Consider the following 25,212-nt stretch of genomic DNA (forward strand, 5'->3'; position numbering starts at 1 on the left):
AAATAATAGCATAAAAAGCCTGACACTTGACACAGTGCCTCCTCACTCCCAGATAAGCAGAACCCGACCTTAACATAAAATTCAAAATCAAGAGATAGGCTGGGAAAGTAAGCAAACAGCAACGACAAAAAAAGAACTTGACCACAAAAAGCTACTACAATAACAGGGAAGACCAAAATATAATCTCAGAAGAAGACAACAATGTAAAAACAGCTACAAGCAAAGCCTCAAAGAAAAATGCTAATTGGACACAAGTTCAACAAGAATTCCTGGAAGAGTTATAGAAAGAAATAAGAATATGGAGGAAATTTGGGAAAAGAAATTACAGGGATGCAAGAAAATTATGAAAAGATAATTAATAACCTGGTAAAAGAGGCACAAAAAATACTGAAGAAAATAACACCTTAAAAATAAAAATTGGCCTAATGGCAAAAGAAGCACAAAAATTCACTGAAGAAAAGAACTCATTTAAAAGCAGAATAGGTCAAATGAATAAGAAGGTACAAAACCACTTTGAAGAAAAGAACTTCTTAAAAAGCAGAATTAACTAAATGGAAAAAGAGGTACAAAAGCTCATTGAAGGAAATAATTCCTTAAAAATTAGAATTGGGCAACTGGAACATAATGACACATTGAGACTTCAAAAAACAATAAAATGAAATCAAGCAAATGAAAAAATAGAAGAAAATGTGAAATACCTCATTAGAAAAACAACTGGTCCAACAATTCTGGAGAATAGTCAGGAAGTATGCCCAAAAGCTTATAAAACTGTGAATATCTTTTGATGCAGTAATACCATTACTAGGTCTACACCCCACAAAGAGATCAGATTAAAAAGAAAAGAACCTATATGTACAAAAATATTCATAACAGCTCTTTTTGTGGTGGCAAAGAGTTGGAAAATGAGGGGATGCTCATCAGTTGAGGAATGACTGAACAAATATGTAACTAGGATGAAGTATTATTGTGCTATGAGAAATGATGGGCAAGGGGGTGATTTAAAAAAAATGGCAAGACCTACATAAACTGGCATAAAGTGAAGTGAGAAGAACCAGATCATTGTGCACAGTAATAGCAATGTTGTAATGATGATCAATTGTGAAAAGTTTGGCTACGCTGATTACTATAATAATCCAAAATAATTCCAAAGAAGTCATGATGAAAAATGCTACCCACCTCCAGAGAGAGAACTGACGAACTCTGAGTGCTAATTGAAATATAATTTTCTCACCTCATTTTTTTTCGGTGATGATATGGCTAATATGGAAACATTTTCCATGATTTCACATGTATAATTGATATCATATTGTTTGCCTCTTGGTGGGTGGAGGAATGGTGGGAGGGAGGGAGAAAACCTGGAACTCAAAATTTACAAAGAAAAGAATGTTAAAAATAAATAAATAAATATTATTGTAAAAAATAAAGTGAAAACATGCAAGTTCTGGAAACAGATTAGAAGCCTGCCACAGAGGTATGAAATAGCAGTGATAGGGGACCTTAATTATCTGTAAATCTGCTGGAGCACTGTCTCTCTTTGCCAAAAGCAGAGCAGCTAATTATTTCCTACCTTACCTTAATGATAATTTCACCCTTCAAAAGGTGAAGGAACCAACAAAGGAAACTGCCAGTTGAAGTAGAAATTATGGAAACCTTTTAGGAAGGTGACCACACTACCTTAAAATCTGTGATAGGAAGGGACCAAAAAAATAGACAGAGACTAAAATGCACCCTAGATATTTGGTGAATAGATTTAAAAGGCTTAAGAGAAAGGATAAGGAGGATCCCTTGGATCAAATTTCTATACTAACAATCAGCCTCAATGGAAGGGAAAGCTCTCAAGAAATTACTGAAGTTATAAAGAAAAAAAATCAGATGAGGAAGAAAAGAATTGAAAAGGATGCGCAGAGATCTTAGATTTTTTTTAAAAGGCATAAATCAAAAAAGGAAAAGAAAGCAGGTATCAGAGGATGTATAAAAAAGCATGTCATAGTCCTGTAAGAATAGTGTAGTGAGTTCTGAAGCTCAGAATGAGCTTAGGTTGGCAAGGAAACAAGAAAACAAAAAGCATTTTTTAAAGCATTGTAGAGAAAAGAAGAAAATCAAAGAAGAGAAAATTTGCTGCCCAGCATAGATGGCATGATGATAATGGATGACACAAAGAAGACTGGGCTGATGGAGTCTTACTTTGCTTCTATTTTCTCTGCCAAAAAGAATAATCTTTGCACTTGGAAAGGACAGAACCACAATGATTAATTGGAGGTTGAAACTCGAGATATATAGGTAGATACCAAAAGAACACTGAGCTGCACTTGAGGAGTCCAAGTCACCAAGCCCAGATGAACACCACTCCAAAGTACTGGAAGACATGCCAGATATGACTGCCACAATCAAGGATTTTGAAAAGATCATGGAGAAGGGAAGATCCACGGGGCTAGAAAAGGGCAGTTTTCCAAAAAGAGAAGAGAGTGTATTATAGGCCTGTGAGCTTGGTTTCAATTCATGGAAAAATTTTAAAATGTGTTGTTAATGAACACATAAAAATGAGAGTGGTGGTCAGGAAGAGCCTGTGTGGTTTCATCAAGAACAAAATTTCCTTTTTTGACAGGGTTACACTTATACTGATCAGGAGAATGTTATAGAGTTTGTCTAGATTTCTACAAAGCAATGGACAAAGTCTTTCCTGCTATTCCTGTCAACAAGATGGAAGCAAAGTAGTTTTTCTTTTTTGCTGGTTTGTGTTCTAGCCAATCAGAGACTTGTATGTGGGCTCTAGCCAATCAGACATGTGGATTGAGTTTCAGCCAATCAAATGCTGACTAGAACTGTATATCAAGAGAGCCAGTGTTGAGAGAAAGCAGACACTGAGAGAGCCACTGCTGAGAGAGTGAGCCAGCATTGAGAAGAAGAAAATGAAGAGGAGAGACAAAGAAGAAGAAGAATGAGCTTTGAGGCTTGAGCTGAGAGGAGACCTTTGAGAGCCAAGAGAAGACCTTTGATTGCAGAGACTTGATGAAGGAGCTTCTGAGCTGTAAAAGCAAATAGAGCTGTAGGGCCAAAACCTGTCCATGGGAAGGAGGCTTAGCTTAAGCCCCTTTTAAGAGCTGTTAAAGTGAACTGAGCTGTTAACACAGAGCCTCTGGACTTTGGAGGTGAATTGAAATGGTAGTTCTGGTAGTGTGTGTTGTTGCCCTTTTAAGCTTTGCTTTCCCGGAGGCAGAAGCTGCAAGCAAGAACCCCTGGAGCTTGGAGTGGAAAGCATCTGTGAGCTGAGACCTGGAGCAAGAGCAGAGAGCTGCCTACATGTGAATCCAGGTGAGAGTCAGGAGTGGTCAGCTCACAGAGGAAGAGCCATGGGACTTGGAAGTCAACCTTGAGTCAAGATGAAAGAAGACTTTACTTGGATGCTTAGTACTGATTAAGAAGATTGTTCTTACTGTGACTAGGGTTGGATGGTGTGGTATTTTCTGCTACCCTTTAAGGGTGTGTTGTGCTAGGGAAGACCCTAACCTGGGACTCCCTAATTATGTAAACAAGTATTTTGGGGAATGCTCCTAAATGCAATGATAGCATACCATGCACCATATGACATACTGAGTGTTAGGATATATAGATATATAGATGTATTAGATGATATGTTTTGCTTAAGGATGTTGTTATGAATGTTATGCTTTACTTTATTGAACAATGCTTTAGTGTATTGCTGAATAGAGAGCTCATTATCCTATGCGATTAGACCCTTGAAATTATTCACAGCAGCAGTACTCAAGTGTGCTGCCATGATTGGCATTATAGCATGTGAACTAGAAAATAAGATAGGTGGACCCAGAACTGGTTAGCTGACTAGATCCAATGGGTTAATGTCAGCTTGGATAAAGGTGTCTTGTGTAGGAATGCCAGGGTGACATTCTTGGCCCTGTGCTTCAATTAAAAAAATAATAATAATAAATGGACATATTTGTCAAATCTGTGTATGACACGAAGCTCAAAGACACAGGTAACAGTTGGATGAGAGTACCAGTATCCAAAAATATCTGGAGAAGCTAGAATATTGGGTCACATGAAATAAGATAAAATTTAATAAAGATAAATATAAATAGGTAATAGAGAAAGTGAAAGATAAAGGTTAGTATGAGAATGTTTAGTTCCTCGCCCCACCCCCCCAAGTAGGAGTAAATGTTTGTATTGGGTTCAAACATTTACCTGGGTTCAAATAGTATAAGATGGGGGATTGTCTACAGGCCCCACACCTTTTCTATCGAGCTACCTAGCCCACTATCATTAAGTATTTCAAGGGTTATCAAGTGGGAAAGGATTAGACTAATTGGATAGAATGGTGGTTTGGAGTCAAGCAGACTCATTTCCCTGAGTTCAAATCCTGCCTCAGACACTTATAGCTATGTGATCTTGGGCGAGTCACTTAACCTCTGTTTGCCTCAGTTTCTTCATCTGTAAAAATGGGGATAATAATAATATTATGTTATGTCAAACATGACATTTGTTGTGAAGATCCCAGGATTGTTGTGAAGATCGAACATGATATTTGTTGTGAAGATCCCGGGGTTGTTGTGAAGATCAAATATGATACTTGTGAAGCACTTAGCACAGTGCCTGGCACATAGTAGGCACCATAAAAATGTTAGCTATTACCATTATTGTTATTATCATTTCTTGGTCTTATTATTTCTGCTTGGCCTCACAGAAACAAGTACCCCCAAATGCAAGTTACCACACAGGCAAATACCTGAGTGACCCATCAAGTTTTACCTTTTGCTACCAAAACACAGAACATTAAGATTTAGCCTTAATCTCATTACTGTGTGGTAATGTTTTACCTCTGTTGGGAGTGGGGGGCAGGGAGGGGAAGCCAGTTACCAGAATTTCCTAACAAGAGAAAAACAGATTGGGGAGACACTGAAAAGGGTCTGGATCTAGTCGTGAAAACATCGGTGTATAGAGCTATTCATTTCTTCTTTTGTTGCCCTTAAGAGGCACTGCCTGTCAGTCACTGGGGGCATGAGGGGCAGAAAAACACACCCCAGCTGACCTGAAGGATCCTTGCTTGCCATGTGAGTCAGTAGAAGCAGGATTTGAGAACGAGATTCTGAGTTCCTGGTGGGAGCAACCACCAGCCTCTATTTGGGGTGATCAGAATGTGGAAGCGAGATCGGACTAGTGACTGTCAACTGGCAGATTTGCAAACTTGTGGGGTGGGATGGTGTGGGAGGTGTGTTGGTTCTTTATGCCTGTCCTTCAAACTGCCCTTGCCTTGCCTTCCCTGGCCTAGTCCATGACCCAAAGCCATAAGCCAGGAGTCAAGCAACTCTTCTCTGCTCCCCTGGGTTTACAATCCCAACCCTGAGGCTGGGTCCAAGATGTGTAGCTTTTTCCCTTGATCCTTCTCATGATCCGTGGAGGCAGAGTGCTTTGGGACCGTTCCTCGCATAACCTGGAATAAAAAGAGCTTGGAGGACTAGCAGGAGAGAAGTTTCTAGGTGAGGTTGGGTAGAGGCTTCCATGTGGATCCCAATGGTTAAAATTTTTCATGTATTTTTTCCTATGTCTAGTAAGTCACGTGGCTACCAGTGAACTGAGTAATCGTATCCTACGAACATGGTGAGGAGCAGGGGCACTGGGGGAGGGGGTACCTAATTGAGAAGGAAAAACCCAGATGTGGGGCAAAAGCAGAGCCATGGATTTTCTAATAATTCTTTACCCCAGGGGTGGGGAATCTGTGTGGCCCCGAGGCAGCAGATTCGCCACATCTGCTTTACCCTAATTTGACATCTCCTAATCTAGATTCAGATTCTAACCACTGAATTATAGCTCTTGCTTTACCCCCAACCCACTCCCGCACCTATAGCTATGCACTTTGTCAGGATGACCATACAAACCAAAGATACCTGGACAAAATCATGTGGCTGGTACCTTAACGATAACACTACTACTTGACCAACATATGACACTCCCTTGCTGGGGAATCAGTGTAATACCTTGCCTTCCTGGAAGCTTAAGGAAGGCAGCACATGAACAAGTATGGACTACTTTTGCCATTGCAACCCCTCCAGAGCCACACGTATACCCACAAAGTGCACATACAGACTACAGATATGTCACCGGCAGGCTCAATTTCCTTGTCCATTTCCCCAACTCAAACCCTTCCCCAGTCAAAGCAATCCTCCAACATAACAAGAAAAGTCATTGAACCCTTTGCAAGACAAGGTATGTGACTTTATTGTGGGGCTATGGGGGAAAGGGGACCACTGTACAAAAAGGCTGAGAAGCAGTCCCAAGGAGGTAAAGAGGAACCAAAGGCTTGGTTTCTCCAGCAGCAAGCAAATGCGGGTCCCCTCCTCCATTGCTGAAGAGCTTCATGTGGTGCATTTCCGGGGGGAACATTGACACTTCAAGGCATTGAGAACATCATGGTATATCACAGAGCCATTGGTGCACTGTAGGGGAACCCTCACAGGTTCTATTTCAGTTGGGGAGCAGCATGAGCACTGGTCTTGTACATTATGGAAATCAATGGAGTAGATGGCCTTGCTGGGACATTTACCCTAAAATAAGGAATATTTAAAATAAGGAACAAGAAAGGGTCAGCATGATGACTACAGCATCCACAGACAGGATTGGTCATGTGGCCCAGCCTCTTGCTTTCAAGTGAGACAATACCTTTCCCAGGAAAAACAGAAGACATGTATCCTATTTCTAAAGATCTCTGGGGAAAGGCCACAACCCTCTTCAGCCATCCATTTCCATGTTCTGACCATATGCCTCACTTAAATCACTCTTAGGGCAACATTAACCTTGTCTTATCCTCAAGGGACATGGAGAAGTGTGTGCCCCCACCCTCCTTCCATTAATTTCAAGGCAATTATGAAGCCTTTACTCTACCCTTTCTTGGGGACCCAAATAATCCCAGTTCCTTATTCTTTTCTTCATTGGCCCTATCTGCCCAGCTTCTCATGTCCATTTTCCACATCCTCCAAGAGTTGTAGGCCTTGTTCTCGACAGTGGTGGTCAAATTGGGATGTTCTCTCCCCACCCCCACCCGCACCCCCATGATGGGGATTCCAGCTGGGCTTCTGAACATTACAGCCCCCACACCCTTGCTTTACCTCACAATAATGGATATTGACTTCCACCTCTGACTTGCAGGGTCCAATCTTCACATACTGTAATTTAGCAGTGATATCTTTACATTCAGGCTCGACACCTAAAGAACAGAGACAGAGAGAGAAAATTAAATCCTTGGCAATAAGCTAGGCTGCTTCAGAGGAGTTTTGTATATTTTTCAGATGCAACCTCCTTCACTGGAATGGGACAATGTAAATGCCTTGCAAGTTAATACCGTTCACATGAATGAATGAATGAATGAATGAATGGGCATTTATTAGGCACTTACTTTACTATGTGCAAAGCACTGGACTAAGTGCTGGGGATACAGATAGAAAAGCTAAACAATCTTCTAATGGGGAAGACAACACATAAGACTTCAACTATGTCAGAGGTCCTTAGTGACAAAGCAGATGGGAGTGAATCTTCTTCAAGATCATTTCCATTGATAAAAGTGTATTTGTGTCCTATATGGAACACTGACAGTGGCGAAGACTTCAGTGCTGAGACCTTTCTTCTCCAGGTCTGAGGAGGCAGAGCCTGCATTACCAGATCACATCTCCATTGTCTGGATGATGGCTATTGGGACCAGGCTACAAGAGCCTTTAAGCCAACACAAAGTCTTGTTGCTTAGTCGTTTTCAGTTGTATTTGACTCTTTGTGGCCCCTTTTGGGTTTTTTTTCTTAGCAGAGATGCTAGAGCTGTTTGCCATTTCCTTCTCCAGCTCATTTTACAGATGAGGAAACTGAGGCAAACAGCGTTAAATGACTTGCCCAGGGTCACACAGCCAGTAAGTGTCTGAGGCTGGATTTGACTCAGGTCTTCCTGACTCCCAGCCCTGCACTTTATCCAATGCACACCTAGCTGCCCTAGGCAAAGAGGACAAGTAAATTTTCTTCCTTGCTTTTGTAGGGAAAGAGGGATTAGTCTTCGTTTTCTGCAATTGCAGACTGGAATAACCCTAATGACTAAATCATTCCTTTGCCATCAAACCTTCATTTGCATCCAGAAGCTAATAATCAAGAGATATAAACAAGAAATCCAACCTACCCATAACTGGCACTCTGCCCCTGGAATCTTAGACTCTTAAAGGCCAGCTTTTGTTTATCCTGTCCAGAAACAAGCCACTTCTAAACCACGTCACCCACTTCCCCTCTCCAGTTCTAGCTCACCTTTACATATTAGCTTTTCTCCTATTTGAATAAAAGCTACTTGAGCACAGGAACGGTATTAACTGGCTTGTTTTTATATTCTTAGGCTTTACGACAATGCCTAACCCTTAGCATTTGATCAATGCTTTTTCATTCATTCATTCATTCATTTTCAATCATTTATTCAATCAATATACATTTATTTATCTGTTTGCTTATTTATTTGGCAGGTACTATATGCCAGGCACTGTGATAGGTTCTGAGGATATAAATGTTAAAGTATGGACTTTATATTCTACTATATTCAGGGTCTCTGAAGCAATTTAATTTTGTAAATATTTGGTAAATACCTTCTCTGTTCTCAGCCCTGTACTAGGCAATAGGGCAGACAAGAGTTCCTAAGGAGCCCTCCCCTTGGACGGTGAAGCTTTCCAGGGTTGCTGGTCTGCATTTTCTTTTGTCTGTGACAATGACAGCTGACTATGATATTCTACTTGCCTTTGGAAAAGTCAGGATTTCATGCCCAATCATGAACTATTCATCTGAGAATCTAAGATGTTGAGATTTAATAGACACAAATGTCTCTAGTAGACAATCTTGTAGAAATTACCCTTGGTTTCAATAACATCAGAAAATCAAAAATTCAAAAACTCATTTTGTAAGGAAGTAAAGAACGAAGGAGACATAACCAAATATTTGTTCATGCAAAAAAATATGAGGGGGCAGTGTTTAGTGGACTGTAGTTAAGTAAGTCTAGTGTGTGATATGGTTGCCCCCAAAAAGCTAATTGAATTTAAGCTATATTAATAAAAATAATAATAGGTAGCATTTATATAGTGCTCTAAGGTTTACAAGTATCTTAAAAATATTATTTTATCCTCATAGCAAGGAGAGGGTGGGTGCTTTTATTAGCACTATTATATCATTACTATTAATCAATAATTAATTGATGTCATCAATATTAATACTACCATTTTATAGATGAGGAAAGTGAGACATAGTGGTTAAGTGACATTTCCTTGATAATACAGCTATTAAATGTCTAAAGCTGGAGTTGAACTCAGGTCTTCCTGACTCTAGGTCCAAAAGTCTATCCAATGTGCCATCTAGCTGCCTGTAAAAGAAGAATAGTGCCCATAGAGGCAGAGTAGGGGGTGTTCTGGGTGATAGGCCTTCTCTACTTTACCCTGGTCAGATCCCACCTGCCATATTTTAAGAAGAATACTGACAAACTGGCCCATGTTCACAGCAGGATAGACAGGTCAGTGAAGAATCTGGACAGTGATCCATGCCTGAGAAGGTTCTCAGAAGGATCTTGGAGGAGAGAAGACTTAGCAGAGGGCACACAATAGCTATTTTTAGGTATTCGAAGGGCTGTTGTGTGGAAGAGGGATTAGATTGATTCTCCTTGGCTAAAGAAGGGAAAACTAGAAGCAAAGGGTAGAAGTTTCAGAAGCAGACTTAGAAAAAAAATTTCCAAACAAAGATAGCTATTCAATGGTGGAATGGATTGCCTCAGACAACAGTGATTTCTGCATCACTAAAAATCTTCAAATAGAGGCTGGAGGACCAGCAGAGGGATGTCCTGCTGAAGCGCAAAATTTAATTTAATGACCTTTGAGCCTCCTTTCAAGTCTGAGATTCTATTTCCATTTAATAGTTCTAAATACACGTCTACCCCAACTTTTAAATAATGCCACCCCTCAACTTGTGTGGAAGTAGTGCAGTGGGAGCTGTGGGCCTGGAATCAAGACCTCAATTCGAATTTAGTTTCAGACACTTACCAGCTGACCTTAGAGGTCATCTGGTCCAAAATTCCCATTTTTCATAGGAGGAAACTGAGGCCCAGTGAGGTTAAGTGAATTGTTTAAGGGCACATCAGTAGTGTCAGAGGTGATATTTGAACCTCGGTTCTGTAACTACTAATCAGGTGTTCTTACCATTATGCCATCGCACAAGACTTTCAAGAAGATGACTTAGAAAATCTAGGTTTATGTTCACAGCCATATAATTATCTCCTGTCTTCTGGGCCTATGGTCTCCCATCTGTTTTTTTTTTCCTTTTAGGTTTGATCTTAAAACAGCATAAACACAAAATTCAATAAAAGTCACTTGTTTTTGTTGTAAATAATTTCCCCTTTTAACTCAATAAATTATAGATATCATCCATGGAGATTCAAATGTCTTTTATGGTTTCCTGATTTTCTTTTTTTAATACGTGAATTTAGATGGGAGGTAGGAAGGAGGGGGAAAATAATAGTTTTAAAATTTACTTCCCCAACTTGGTGTTTGGTTACAGCACTCACCGGGGCTGTCCCTGAGTTTGCCATCTTTAATTTATAATCTTAATTCAGAATTGTATGGCTCTTCATAATCTACAAAGCACTTCCGTGCTTATTTGATTCTCATAGTAGCCCCGAGGAGTAGACAGAGCAGATAACTATCCCTATTTTGCAGCTGAGGGAACTAGGGTTCAGAAAAGTTAAATGACTTGCCAAAGGTCACAAAGCTAATAATCAGCAGGACTAAAACCTATTTCTAAAGCTGCTATGAGATATTGAAACTCAATTTAAATACAGTAGCTTCCCATTCAGTGAGTAGGCAACACCAGAGGAGAGGTAAGTAATCAACTAAAAATATAGGACTCACGGGCAGCTAGGTGGAGCAGTGGATAGTGTGCTGGGTCTGGAGTCAAGAAGACTCATCTTCTTGGGTTCAAATCTGACCTCAGACACTTACTAGCTGTGTGACCCTGGGCAAGTCACTTAACGCTGTTTGCCTCAGTTTCCTCATCTGTAAAATGGGCTGGAGAGGGAAAAAGCAATCCACTGCAGTGTCTTTGTCAAGAAAACTCCAAAGAGGGTCATGGAGAGTCAGACAACTAAAAACAACTGAACAACAACATGGTAAGGACTAAATGAATGATACAGATAAATGCTATGGGAATAGAGGGGAGGAAGTAACATCAGGAAAGACTTCAGGAAAAGGTAGAATTTGATCTAGGAAAATAGAATCTCAATAGAAACACAAAAGATGGAATTGAAAGGGTACTGGCTTAGGAGTCAGGAGATCCAGATTCAAATTCAAGTTCTTCCATTTATGACTTTATGCGGCCTTCATGTGAATGTGAGGAAGTCACTGACCTTTTCATCTATAAATGACCTATAGGTGACCTTCATGGTCCTTCTAGGTCTAAACCCATGATTTTATGAACACCCATTTCAAAGGAGCAGCCCCTCCCCTGCTTCATTTTCAAATGCCTTAAAGACTATGGCATTGGGAATAGTCATACTCACATGTATCGCAGCAGGTGCCTTGAATTTTCACAACCCTGCCCTGGAAAGATACCACAAGGTCTCATATTAGGCACAGAGAGCACATGTCGTCCAAATAACCAACTGAAGTTTAAAAAGAATTTTATCTGTACAAGAGCACAATGGCAGCGGTCCCGGTTACTTCCTCTGTGATCACTCTTCTGAATCCTTTTTCACCAACAAAAATAGATAACCTCATAGGATTTGGTTTCACCAGTCCAGATTATTCTTACTTCACTTTGACCATCAAGGTAATTATTTCCAACACAGACTAAAACATTTTTAGCCATTACCTCTCAACTTGAGGAACCTGGGCAGAGCCTCCCTCAGAGAAGCTTTTTACATTCGTAAACATGTACACAAATACATATGAATAAAGTCCTAGTCATTTACAATAATAATAATCTCACATTTGTGTATTACTCCAAGCCTTGCAAGGGTCTTTACTCATATAGCTGCCATATGGCTCTCATCCACAGTAATTATGATAGTATAAAAATAACTCACATTTGTTACTGCGTATATGTGAATATCATATATCATTCACGTTTGTATATTATATGTTACTTTCAGGCTTAAAAACAATCCTTTCTGCACAACCCCCTAATGAAAACATTATTATCAATTTTATGTACCGTAGGATCATAGATTCAGATCTGAAAGGGAACTAAGAAACCATTATTTAGTCCACCCCACCTTATCCTTTCAATTGACAGATAACCTGAGGTCCGGAGAAATTAGTGACTTGCTCAGGATCACACAGTTTTTAAGGGTCAGAGCAGGAATTCCTTATCTAATAACCTCCATTACACCCTGAAACTCTCAGAAGAATGGAGCTGTGTTGCCCAGGTCCATTACAGCTAATAAATATCAGAACCAGGACTCAAACCTGGTCTCTTGACAGCAAGCCCAGTGCTCCTTCCACTATTGTATGCTACTTATAAAGGGCAGAGTTAGTCCCTGAAAGGAAAGAGCCTTAATGCCACACATTTGTTCTGTATAAAATTAGGCCACTGGCACTTCTAGAAAATCCCACCTGAGCTGTGCTGACTATGGTTCAAAAGATGGGGCAGGAACGTCCAGGGATTATTTTCTTAAACAGAACATGTTTTGCCGATTGTCTGTGTGGGGTGCAAGGTCAACTTTGTTAAACTGCATCCCCATAAGCTGTTGTTGTCATTAGTATAATTATGAAAGGCTCATCACCAGGTTGGCTGCATTGTCATGAATTTTTTGGCCATTGCAACTCTTTAAGACCATATACTGAGTTATTGAAAGACTGTAATCTATGATGGTGAAGGGAGTATCCCCACCAAAGTAATATCAGATCCCTGAAATATTATTTTTATTATTATTTATATCGACATGTATCAAAAAGTATTTATTAAGTGCCTTCTATGCACCAGACACTGTGCTAGTTGCTAGGGAAACAAAGCAGAAAACAAAATAATTTCTTCCCTCAAGGACCTTGCATTCTATATGTCAAAGAGAACTCCTATTCTGAGTTATTACTTACCCCATCAGCCAAACACTTCTGTAGGTTGAAGGGTGGGCACCCAGTGACTCTCCGTTCCCAAATAAACTCTCCTTTCTCACTGATCCTGCAGTAATGGCTATCACAGCCATCCTGGATAGTCTCATTGGCCTAAAAAAAGAGTGATGAGAAGTGAGTAGAGGGAAAATCTGGGGACGCTATCAGGGAGAAGAAGGCAGCCCAGCCCATGACCCTGGTTACAACTGCATATTGGCTGCAAGAGATAAGCCAGTGGAGAAGTTTACAAAAATAAATGTGATATAAGCGAATGAGAATGAGCCCAAGTATGGAAGCCAGAAGACCTATAATCAAGTCTCAGTTGTAAACTAATTTGCTATGCAAAGGGCTGTGTAAAGGTAGAGGAGCAGGGGAATTGTACTTCCCCACTTAACTGGGGTCACATGAGGCTGAGAGGGTGGGATAGGTATCAGTGATGGAGTAAAGATGAGAATGCATGCACTGGTTCTTTCTTTTGAAAGGCCTGAATTTGTTCCTTTCAGTTCAGTTTTAAACAGATCATCTCATAGTTGGAAATGACATCAGAGGTCAAGAACTCCCTCTGTTACTTCTTCAAGAATGATCTCTATCCTTCACTTGAAGACTTCCAGGGATGAGAAACTCACTACCTTAGAAGGCAGCCAATTTCACTCTCAGGCAGTTCTAATTACTGGGAAGTTTTTCCTCATGTTCAGCCTAAGCTGGTCTTTCTTCACCTCCTACCCATCATTCTAGTACTGTCCTTTGGGGTTAAGCAGAATAAGTTTGCTATCTCTCTCCTATATTACACCCCCTCAAATACTTGAAGATTCCTATAATTGGATTACTTATCATTCAACTTTTCTTTTCTTTTTGTTGTCTGGGTTTGGCTTGGTTTGGGGAGGCAATCAGAGTTAAGTGACTTGCCCAGGGTCACACAGCTAGTAAGTATCAAGTGTCTGAGACCAGATTTGAACTCCAGGGCCACTGCTCTATCCACTGTGCCACCCAGCTACCCCTTCAGCTTTCCATAGAAAGCATTTTTAGTGCAAGAAGAGAAAGAGCTTGGGAAAAGCAACAACTATTAACTCAGAGATGTACTGGTAAATGTTTAGCAACCAGCTCTTCAGAGGGAAAAATGTACACATGATACACTTTTAAATTAAATCTTCATTATTAACATCTCCTCTCTGTTTTAACAACCCAGCTAGCAGCTTCGGTGGGGGTGTAAGATCCCTCCCCCACAGCCGGCACCCAGGGGGCTGCCAGGATGCTGGGAAAGCACAGGTTCTTTTTATCTGCTTAAACAAGGAAAGCACGGTGAAGGGGTTGACCAGCTTACTTTAATCCAGCATTCAGTTAGCATACAGACAACATTCATTTAGTTCAGGGGAAAACACCAGCATTCAGTTAGCATTCAGTTAGTTCAGGGGAGCATACAGGCAAGCATCAAGAGATATACCAAATACAGATTCATTCACGTACTTCAGGGGAAAAAGCCAGCACCCTGAGGTTCAAAACATTCACTTAGTTCGGGGGAAAACAAATCAGCACCCCGAACCTCAAAACCAAAATACAAACGAATTACAAATATCAACAGACAGACCCAATATAATTCATAGTTACCAACATCGGGGCTCAGCCCAAGAGCAAGGACTGGCCCAGAGTCACGCTTGCTTGCCGCTGCTTCCCACACCAACCGGAAGAGGAAAGAAAGAGCTTCAAGCTGTCCTCTCCCCTCTTATAGAGTTTTTTACATTATCAAGCGCCGCCTGAATGACCAGGGCCGATTGGTTCTTGACTTGGCCCCTCCCCCTAGCATAGACCAGGTTCTGGAGCTAACACCTCCCCTCAGCCAGCCCCATGACTCATCACACAGGAAGTTTGTCTGCTTCCTGGCATGCTCTTTGGGCTTCCTGCCCCAGAAGAGCAAGCCACAGTGTCCAGAGGCTCAATGAGGTAAGCTGAGTCATTCAAAGAAAACAAAGGCCATTCTGGTTACACTCTCTCACTTCCTTACATCTAGACAATCAACAAGGAAAGAAATCAAGCTCAAATTTGTAGTGCTTGCCCATTTCCAAGCGGTAAATGCTCATGTTGAAAACTGAACAATTGGTTCTCATGAGCTTCTGGTAGGAGCCGGCTTGAATACATCCTTGATTATACTTTACTCTGCCCTCATCAGCCTTTATTTGAAGTGTTATGTTTAGTTTGGAGATCCACAATTTAAGAAGGACATTGATAATTTGGAGTACTTCTAGGATGATGGTGGGCCTTGATGTCATACAAAAATGAGTTGAAGGAACTGGGCATGTTGACCCCGGAGAGGAGAAGGTTTGGACATTGCCTGGGAGGGGTGGAGGGAGAAAGAAAGAAACATGACAGCTGTGTTCAAGTTTAGACCTAGAAGACAGAACCAGGAGGAATGGGCAGAAATTGCAAAGAGAAAAATTTTAAACTCAACGCCAAGAAGAACTTCCTACTAATGAAAGCTGACCCAGAGTGGAATGGGCCAACCAGAGAGGTGATAGATTCCCACTCCCTGGAGGTCTTCAAGAAGAGGCCACTTGTTGGATATGCAATAGTGGGAATTTATGGATTGGGCTAGATGCTTGCTGAGACACCTTCTGACTTTGCAGTTCTGTGATTCTTTCATTGAACTAAGTCCTGCTTGACTATCTGAAAAAAGAAGGGCCCCAAAGGGGGAACTAGATGAAGACATGACACAGGCTTAGTCTGCACTTACCTTCAGCGCCATGATTGTTCCCCTTCTCAGTTGAATGGTACAGGCAACGGGTATGCACTTCCCACAGCAAGAGCCCTCTGCTTTCTCCTCCCTGTAACCCTGAAAGAGTAGGGCAGCTACCATCAAACTCCTTTAAATATCCCAAGAGTAGAGTTGTTCCTACTGGACTGAAAGGTCTACGGAGCAGGAATTGTGTCTTGTTGGTTCTGTCACCCAGGGCAAATAACTTTATCTCACAATGCTCTAGGCCACTCTTTTAAGACCCTGAGTTACAGTAAAAGTGCCAACCTTGCATTGGTAGAGGAAGTTTCTTCCCCCAGGACCACCTTGTGCCAATGAAGACACAAATTCTATCACCATTCCTATCCCTCTCTCCCCCTAGATCCAAGCCATCCACCAGGATGCTACCTCTTGCTATGGGCAACACTACTATTGGGAAGGGTATGATAGAAAGAGCCTGATGGTTGTATTCATGATCCTGTGACTCACCAAACCATGGTCCCCTTCCCAAGATGTTGTCTCCCCCCATAAGAATGTAAGCTCCTTGAGGGCAAGGACTGTCTCACTTTTGTATTTGCACCCCCAGAGCCCAGAATGGTGCCTGTCACATAGCAGAGACTTCATAGTTTCTTCATTAACTGATTCATTCACAGTACTGGGCACACAGCTCAAGTTGTATTGAATGCCAAGTGAATGAATGAATGAAGGAGTCTCAGTTATAAGCAGGTTGGTATCATGGAAGGAATGCAAAGTGCTCCAAAGGAGTCTTAAAACACAAGAAGAGCCTGTTGGAGAGTGGAATGAAACCCAAACCATCTGGTAAAGGGATGATGGTCCCCCAGATGTTTACCTGATCCCCAAGCCAGGGTAAAACACTGATTAGGCCTTGTACAAATATAAATCCAGCCATAAGGGGCATAGAGTTTAGATTTATGGTGGCAGGAAGGAGAAGCACCAGGCAGCTAAAATTGTGAATTTGACTAAATTTGACTTTGGCACCCCCTTTCCCCTTTTAGTTCTTCTTCCCTCCCCCTACCTAGTTAGGTCCTTCCTAGTCCTTTAAAATAGCCCACGTAAGGTGCTAATTGATCACAGGATCATAGATCTAAAGCTCAGAGAGACCTTGGGAGTCATGTAGTTCAACCCTCTCATTTTTCGAAACTGAAGTTAAGTAGACTCACTTCTGAGAGGAATAACTTGAAAGTCAAGTGACTTGCCCAAGGTCACACAAGTAGGTAGTGATCATTCGAAGGTTTATTCCTCCCAAGTTTCAGTAAAAACCTCAAGGCCAAAAAGCCTCCAAATCTCCAATGAATTGATCTCTAACGTAAAATTTGGGGCCACCTAGCCAGGTAATTAGGATGGCTATACCTCTCTAGTCGTCTTTGGCAAGTCACTCAAATTCTCTGAGTTTTAATTCTCTCATACATAACATGGGTGGGCTGCACCAATTCACTTCTAAACCCCTTCTAGCTCAACATTTATGATCATCTATTTATCTGTCTGTCCAGCATATATCTACCTTACTGGTCATCTTCTGAGTAAGCCCATCTCCTCAAATAATTTGAGTTTTAATTAATGAAGTTTTCTCCTTCTGCTTCATCCCCAGCCCCTGGTAAAATAGATGGATGGATATATGACACAGATAGACAGAAAGATAAGATAAAGAGCACTTTAAAATGTTTCTTGATGATTGATTGATTAATCATGTATTTGGTCCTGAAGGGGACCTTGCAGATTCCTGGTGTCCCCCACCCCTCCTGCTTCATTTTACAGATGAGGAGACTGACTCACACACGTTGAATGACTTGCCCTAGCTCACTAAAAATCTATCTCCAACCTATGGCTTAATTAGGTGCCCCAAAATCATGCCATTAGAGATTAATTCCTTGTGGTCCTGAAGAGTCTCTGGTGGTGAAGGCCCTATTAATACAGCTATAGCTATAGATGTAGATGTAAATTTAGATGTAGATGTAGATATAGACGTAAGCATAGACATAGACATAGACATAGACATAGACATAGACATAGACATAGACATATGTGTGTATATGTGTGTGTTTAGAATTTGGCTCAAGCCAAAAATTTTGTATAAGGTTTGATGGCCTTTTGGGGTATGGTTGTGTTAGAGGACAGAGAAAAAGGGGAGGAAAGGATGGTTTCAGAAAGACATATGAATGAGACATAAGGGGAATGAAGAGGAATGAAGGTAAAATGTAAGTGTATTGAGAAAATTAACATAAGTGCTTTAAGAAAGGAATTTGGGAGGCAAGGAATAGAGTTGGATTCAAATAGGGCTGACTTTCACTGGTTCTCAGACTAAGGCCATTGCTTGGTGACTCTGGGGAGGAGATCAGGGAATGAACACTCTTCACCTGGCCTGAGGTGGAGGAAAAGGGCTGAGATCTGGAAATGAGGCAGGAGGGAATCGAGAAAGGCCACAAGAACAAAGGTGACAGCTGCTGAGTTTGGAGGAAGAAGGCAGAGGGAATTCAAATCTTTGCCAGAGGGTGAGAAAGTCAAGAGGAAGGGCAAAAAGGTGAGCAGAAAAAGAAAGAAATTAATTTAGACAAAGTGAAGGATAGAAAGGGAAGAAGAAGGTGAGAAAGAAAAAGGAGAAAGGGAGAAAGTGAGATGTAGGCAACAGAGTAAAAGGAAACAAGGAAGGGGGGAGATAAAGAAAAGCACAAAAGAATATATTTTCAGTTTTGCATAAAGAAAACAGACACTCCTGCCTTTCTGTTGCTCTGTTAAAGTGAACTCACAGGTGCACAATATGATTGAGGAATTTTTTTTAAACCAAGCTGGGTTTCCAGGGTTATTCCTGATAGGGGGTATGTGTTCCATATGCTGCTCTACATGAAATAAGGCAGTACATAATGTGCTCAAACAGGAACCACTAAATCATCAGCAGTTTTTTTTCTCTTTCCTCTTAGGGGCAGCCGCTTCCCCCTCCTGCCGAGCAGCACCCCCAAACCTAAGCACAAAATATTTTTGTAAAAGTTTGCACAACCAAAATTACTGTCTTCTCCCTATTTAACGCCAATCCAACCTGCACAGTATACTCACCTTAATCTTCTCTCAAAACCCTTTTGTGTAGGAAGCCACCTAATATCTCCACTCTAGTCCAGTCCCACATTCCCAACCTCCTACCAGACATTTCAAAATGGATTATCTGGAGCTGTCTCAAACTCAGTGTGTCCAGAACAGAACTCACTTCTTCTCCCACCCCCAAACTCTTCCCTATCCCAATTTTCCTATTATTGTCAAAGGCACCACCATCCTCCCAGTCATCCAGGCTCTCAATTTCAGGATTATGTTTAATTCCTTACCTTTCCATACCCCATATATCCAATCCAATCCATTACCAAGTTTCATTGTTTCTACCTTCACATCCCCCAAACCCTCTTTCACACCATCACCTTGCTGGTTCAGGCTCTCATCACCTCTCAATGACTACATCAATAACCTTCTTTCTGTTCTTCCTTCCTCGGGCCTCTCCATTCTTCACAAAGCTGCTAATATGATTTTCTTTAGGAAAAAGATCTGAACACATCACCCCATTCCCCACTAAACCAATTCCAGTGACTCCCTCTTGCTTCTAGGATTTGTAACCTGGCCCCTCCTGCCATTCCAGTCTTCTTACCTTATAACCTCTGCTTCCCGGTTCACATTCCAGCCACTCTGACCTACCTCCCACCTCCTACCTACATATGGCATTCCATTTCCCATCTCCATGTCCTCACACTGGCTAGGTTTCCCCCATGACTGGAATGCAATCCCTTCTCACCTATACTTATGAAAATCTCTGATTGCCTTCAAGACTCAGCTCAAGTTATTTTTCCTAGTCTTCCCAGCTTTTAGAGCTCCCCTTACCCAAACTACCTTGTTTTCATTTTGTATATGTTCTGCATATAAGCATATGTGTATATGTTGTTTTCTCCAGTGGAATGTGAGTTCCATGAGGGTAGGGTCTATTTCACCTCTCTTTGTAGCCTCAACACTTAGCGTGGTGGCCGGAATATAGTAAATGCCTATTAAATGCTTGTTGATTGTTTGTAGGTTGCTAATGAATTATTGTCTAAGCCACAATAATCCCATCATGGCAGGAAAGGAATACAACTGAATCAGAACTCATGGCCACAGTGGTAAAAACTTAAGGCCTCATAGGATCTGACCATCTCAATGCTGTAATGTTAACGGAATATGAAGATCTTCCCCATTCATTAATAGGCCTACGGGATCACATGTGTTCAGTCACAGCTGTGATACATCCTGAGTCACATAGAGTCCATTGGGGGAAGAGGAACTTGCCTAAGAGGAAGCTTGCTTGCAGGAAGGCTTTCACACCTTTTCATACTAAGCTAATTAGGGACTGAGTCACGAGGACTGTGATGCCTTCTGGCTCTGAGGAAGTGTATATATTCTGAGATATTGGCATTCTGCTTTGGGGGTTCACTCATGAGAAGGACCTTTTGATTCCTTGGATGGGACTGTAAGTAGCCATTTGTTAAGAGCCCCCCGACTACTCAGACGTTAGCACTCTCTCGAGCTGGTGGTGTATGTAGGTGGTTGTATTACTTTGTTTAGACAGTTGGAGCCCTGTCTGTTGATTTCTGTGGTAATTTCTCTGCTTGTACTTTCCCCTGAACTAGTGAATGTAATTAAAGTAAGATGGTTTACCCCTTTAAAGATTGTCTTTCCTTTAGAAAAGCAGATCAAAGAACCTGTGCTAGCAGGCCAACCTGGGTGAGCCAGAGTGCTTGCTGTTACATTTGGCACAGTCGGTAGGATTGCAAAGTATCCTTGTTGTTTGTTACACATGCCCTGATTCCTTGGAAAAGGTGCCCCCATTTTCACTTTCATGGAGTCCCTTAACCTACCCCCTCTCACCTGGGAACAGGCTGCCTTCCCACACATGAGTCTATATTTGAAGATGACTAAGAAAGAAGCATGTGTGCAAATATGTGTATACTGAGCACTTTGTGGGCACACATGAGGTGTCTCTATCCTTCTGTCTTTCACCTGGAGCAGATAGCTTTCTCACACACTGACTGTATTTGAGAACTGAGGTCTGTATTGGAGAATGACCAAGGACCATCAGTCCCTACCCACCTAAGACCTTCTATATGCATGTAGTACATATACAAACACATACACACATACACACAGAGTCCCCTGGTCTTCCATTTCTCACCTGGGGGCAGGGCTGGCAAGTAACCTTTCCACACACCAGCTTATACTTGAGGATGACACCACTCTCCACGTTGCAGTGGCAAGTGGTACACTGATCCACCATCAGGCTGCTCCCTGGCTGGAATGAAAAAAATCAGACAGGAGTCTTGGGTGTTCTCCACTCTCTCCTTCTCACAACCAAGTACAAATGAGACCACCACAAGCTTACTCCATCTCTTCCCTACGTTACCTCAACCCCTTGCTCATGTTCCCAACTCCCTTCCCTTATCCCCCTCCCAAAAGGATGAGAATGGTAAGAGAGAGAGTTCCTGTCAGTCCAACCCCCACAGAGGCAGCTACAAGTGGCTGGAGGTCAGGACTGTCCTGAGGATAGAGTCAGAAAAGCAGCTCACCATGCGCTTTGAGAAACCTTGGCAGGGAGGGGGTGTCGGGTGTACATAATGACTGATTCCAGAGGATTAATTGCAAGCAAAGTTAAATACCGCTGGTCCCTGAAATAAAGGGCTTAAAACAAGATGAATGAGGAATGTGGGAACAATGGGGTTAAGGGTCCAGAGAATTCAAAAAATACAGTCCTGGAACTAATTTAGACATACTAAGATGTGACCCCAAAGGACAGGAAGCAAATGCCCAGACTGAGACCCACAAGAGAAGGCCTGAGGAATAGGTTCTCAAGATCCATGCTCCTTCTGCTTCTTATCATATATGACTTTGTTATATGAGGTTTTCTACACCTCACTAAAGCCCATTGCAAGAGCACGACCCTATTACATATACCCCAGAGCAGGCAGCATATTACCTTAATGACGGTGTCATTGACCACACAACCATGAACAGGTTCTGCAGAAGGAAGAGAAAAAGAAGCCAGGCATTAGTGCTCACTAGCCATAGTTCTGCAAGGCACATCCTCCCTCTCAAGATAAACTAGTGAGATGAAGCAGGAGATACGGGGGCTGAAGGATTGGACATTGTCTTCAGGCCTCTTCCACTGCCCCTTTCCGTGATCCTCCCACCCCCTTTTCTCCTACATCCCAACTACCTTCATCCTGCTCAGCCCCCGCATTAGGATATTTGGCTCGGGTCTAGCTATCCTTTCTGGTAATGCCCCCAAATTATATTTTCTGCCCCCACCAAAAAATATTCAAAACAGTCATCCTTTGGGGGATACACAGGGGTGTTGTTCAGTCATTTCAGTTATGTCCAACTCTTCGTGACCCTCTTTGGGGTTTTCTTGGCAAAAATACTAGAGTGGTTTGCCATTTTCTTCTCCAGTTCATTTTACAGATGAGGAAACTGAGGCAAATAGGGTTAAGTCACTTGCCCAGACACACAGCTAGGAAGAATCTCAGGCCAGATCTGAACTCAGGTCTTCCTAGATCCAAGCCTGGTACTCTACCCACTGCACCACCTAGCTGCCTTGGAGAGAGGTAGAATCAGCAGGATGTCATGAAGAAAGTGCCTGATTAAACACACTCATTGATGAGGCACTGAGATGTACATATATCTCTTCTCAGGGACACTTGCATTTTAAAATAAGAGGTTATAAAATCCTAATGGTGGAATTTCAGGCACCATGACACTGTCAAACAATTTCAGAAAATGTGGAAGGTCTTCCTACCATCATCCCAGTTCTTATGGTACCTGAAAAAAGTGGGTGATTTAGAGCGAAAGGACCTTGGTTCAGCTCCTGGCTCTCTTACTCATTGTATGAACTTGGATGAGTTATTGACCTTCTCGAGACCTTAGTTACCTCACTTGCAAAATGAAGAGGTTGAACTGGATGACCTCTCAGTCTCCTTCCAGCTCTGAATCTATGGCCTTATAATCTTAGGAACCATCATGAGAGTTCCCAGAAAAATAAGAATAGGTTATATTTGATCCTGGGGCAAAGAATGTGTAATCCAGCAGAAAAAGGAGGAGAAGCCGGAGAAACTGGAGCACCACTTCCAACACACACACACAACCACACACACAACCAAAGACTCCCATGCTCATCCAGACTGACCACAATGGCAGGAAGGGCAGCACTCTGAGGCCTGACTACAGCTCAGCTCAAAGCCCAGAGGGCAGGTTGGGACATCTAACTGAGGGCAGGAGACATTCCTCTGCTGGACAAAGACTTGCTCCTTCACTCGCACGCACTCATTGATGAGGCAAGGGTTCTCAGGGGAGCGCCATTGTGAGCCAACCTGTGGAGGAGCAGAGTAGATGCATCAATAAGTCTCCAGGGTGTGGTTTTCTCACCTGCAAAATGGTGATAATGATATCTGTACCTCCTATCTCATAGGATTCGTAGGATCAAAGCACTTTGTAAACCTCAAAGTGTAAATAAATGTGAGTTAATATTATTTCATCATTTTCATGAGCTTGTGTGTTATAACGGATAGCCACAGAGCCTGGAAGACTTGGGTTCAATCTGACACACTTGGCTGTGGCAACCTTCCCACAATACAAATTTCAGAGAAGCTGCTGACTTGCATCATTAGATGAAGTTTTTCATGCAGACTTTCCTGAAATCTGTGAAAAAAATGGTATGTTATAGTCCTTATCCCATATCGCTAATTTTCATGAGATAAAGATTAGGCCTATGGATTGGTAACTATTGACGCCCTGGGAATCACCTGTTTTTGCTAAGAATACTGCTTGTGATTTTGTTTTAGTTGTTAAGTGTTTTTCTTTCATTCTTGAAAATTGATACGAATGACTAACAGGGAGTTGATATCCAAGATAAGTAAGGAGATAGGGAGAAAACCTAGCTCCCTTAATGAATTCACATCACCTGGTCCAGATAAACTACATTCTCAGGTCCTGAAAGAATTGACAGATGTGATTGCTGAGCCGCTATAAGTGACATTTGAAAGATCTTGGAAAATGGGAGTGGTACCACAAGATTGAAGGGCACAATGTTGTCCCAATTTTCAAGAAAAGGAAAACCAAACAGTGAGCTTGATTTTGACTTCAATTCCTGGAAAAATACTAGAACAGACCATAGGAAAATGGTGATTCCAAAGAGTCAGCATGACTTCATTAAGAATAGGTCACATCAGGCAAACTTCATTTCCATTTGTAATCAGACTATTAAGCCAGTAGAGGAGAATGCTGTGGATATAATTTACCAAGATTTTATCAAAACTTTTTATAAAGTGTCTCATACCATTCTTGTGGAGAAGATGGAAAGACATGGATTAGATTACAACACAATTATATGGTTTCAGAGCTGAAGGTATGACTGGTCTCAAAGAGTAGTTGTCAATAGTTCAATACCAACATGGCAGGAGGTGTCCAGTATGGTACCTCAGTGACCTGTGCTTGGCCCTGAGCTGTTTCACATTGTTATCAATGACTTGGATACAGGCATAGATGGTATGCTCATCAGCTTTGCAGATAACAAAAGGCTGAGAGGGAGACCTAACATAGTGGATGATGGAATCAGGATCCAAAAAATCTTTGCAAGCTAGGTCATGGGGCTGAATCTAGTAAGATAAAATGTAATAGCAATAAATATAAAGATGTGCACTTGGGCACCCACACAAAGAAAATCAACTCTGCAAGTATATGACAGAGGAAGCATGGATAGACAGCAGTTGCTCTGAAAAAGAACTAGGGGTTTTAGTAGAGTGCAAGTTCAAGTTCAACACCAGTGTGAAGCAGTAGCAAAAATAAAAGAAAGAAAGAAAGAAAAGCTGATACAATTTAGCTTCCAGCAATAAGAAAGTGATGGTTCCATTGTGCTCTGCCCTTATCAAATTTCATCAGGAATAGGGTGTTCACCACTAAGTACCATGCTTTAAGAAGGAAATTGATAAACTGGAGAGATTCCAGAAGAGAGCAACCAGAATGGTGAAGGGCCTTGGGTCCATGGCATATGAGGGTTGGTGGAAGGCACTGGGCATATTTAGCCTAGATAAGGGAAGACAAAAGGAGAACATGAGAGCTGTCTTCAAATGTTTGAAGGGCTGTCATATGGAGGAGGGATTAGTTTTATTCTGTTTGGCCCCAGAAGGCGAAATCAATGAATCGAAGTTGTCAATAAGCAGGTTTAGGCTTGAGGTCAGGAAAAAATTCCCAGTGATTAAAGCTGTCCAAAATGGAATGGACTGTCTCCAGAGGTGGTGAGTTTCTCAAGAAGTCCCATCCTCCCTCCTTAGAGGTCTTTGAGCAGAGACTGGGATCGCCACT

The 25,212-nt window shown here is 41.7% G+C and overlaps 1 protein-coding gene across 1 annotated transcript in view; it reads right to left on the reverse strand.

Annotated features, from left to right (window-relative positions):
- Positions 1-6,206: 6,206 nt before the first annotated feature.
- Positions 6,207-25,212, reverse strand: part of VWF (von Willebrand factor) — a 200,989-nt gene continuing 181,983 nt past the window's right edge. The window contains exons 45-52 of the mRNA XM_036759070.1: positions 23,039-23,222; positions 21,833-21,873; positions 21,035-21,151; positions 15,838-15,936; positions 13,098-13,226; positions 11,564-11,603; positions 7,119-7,216; positions 6,207-6,557 (exon numbers count right to left, since the gene is read on the reverse strand). Of these exons, the coding sequence (XP_036614965.1) occupies positions 6,369-6,557; positions 7,119-7,216; positions 11,564-11,603; positions 13,098-13,226; positions 15,838-15,936; positions 21,035-21,151; positions 21,833-21,873; positions 23,039-23,222 (897 nt within the window). The 3' untranslated portion in view covers positions 6,207-6,368. The remainder of the gene's footprint in view (positions 6,558-7,118; positions 7,217-11,563; positions 11,604-13,097; positions 13,227-15,837; positions 15,937-21,034; positions 21,152-21,832; positions 21,874-23,038; positions 23,223-25,212) is intronic.

Source organism: Trichosurus vulpecula, chromosome 5 (genome assembly GCF_011100635.1).
Source record: "Trichosurus vulpecula isolate mTriVul1 chromosome 5, mTriVul1.pri, whole genome shotgun sequence".
NCBI lineage: Eukaryota > Metazoa > Chordata > Mammalia > Diprotodontia > Phalangeridae > Trichosurus > Trichosurus vulpecula.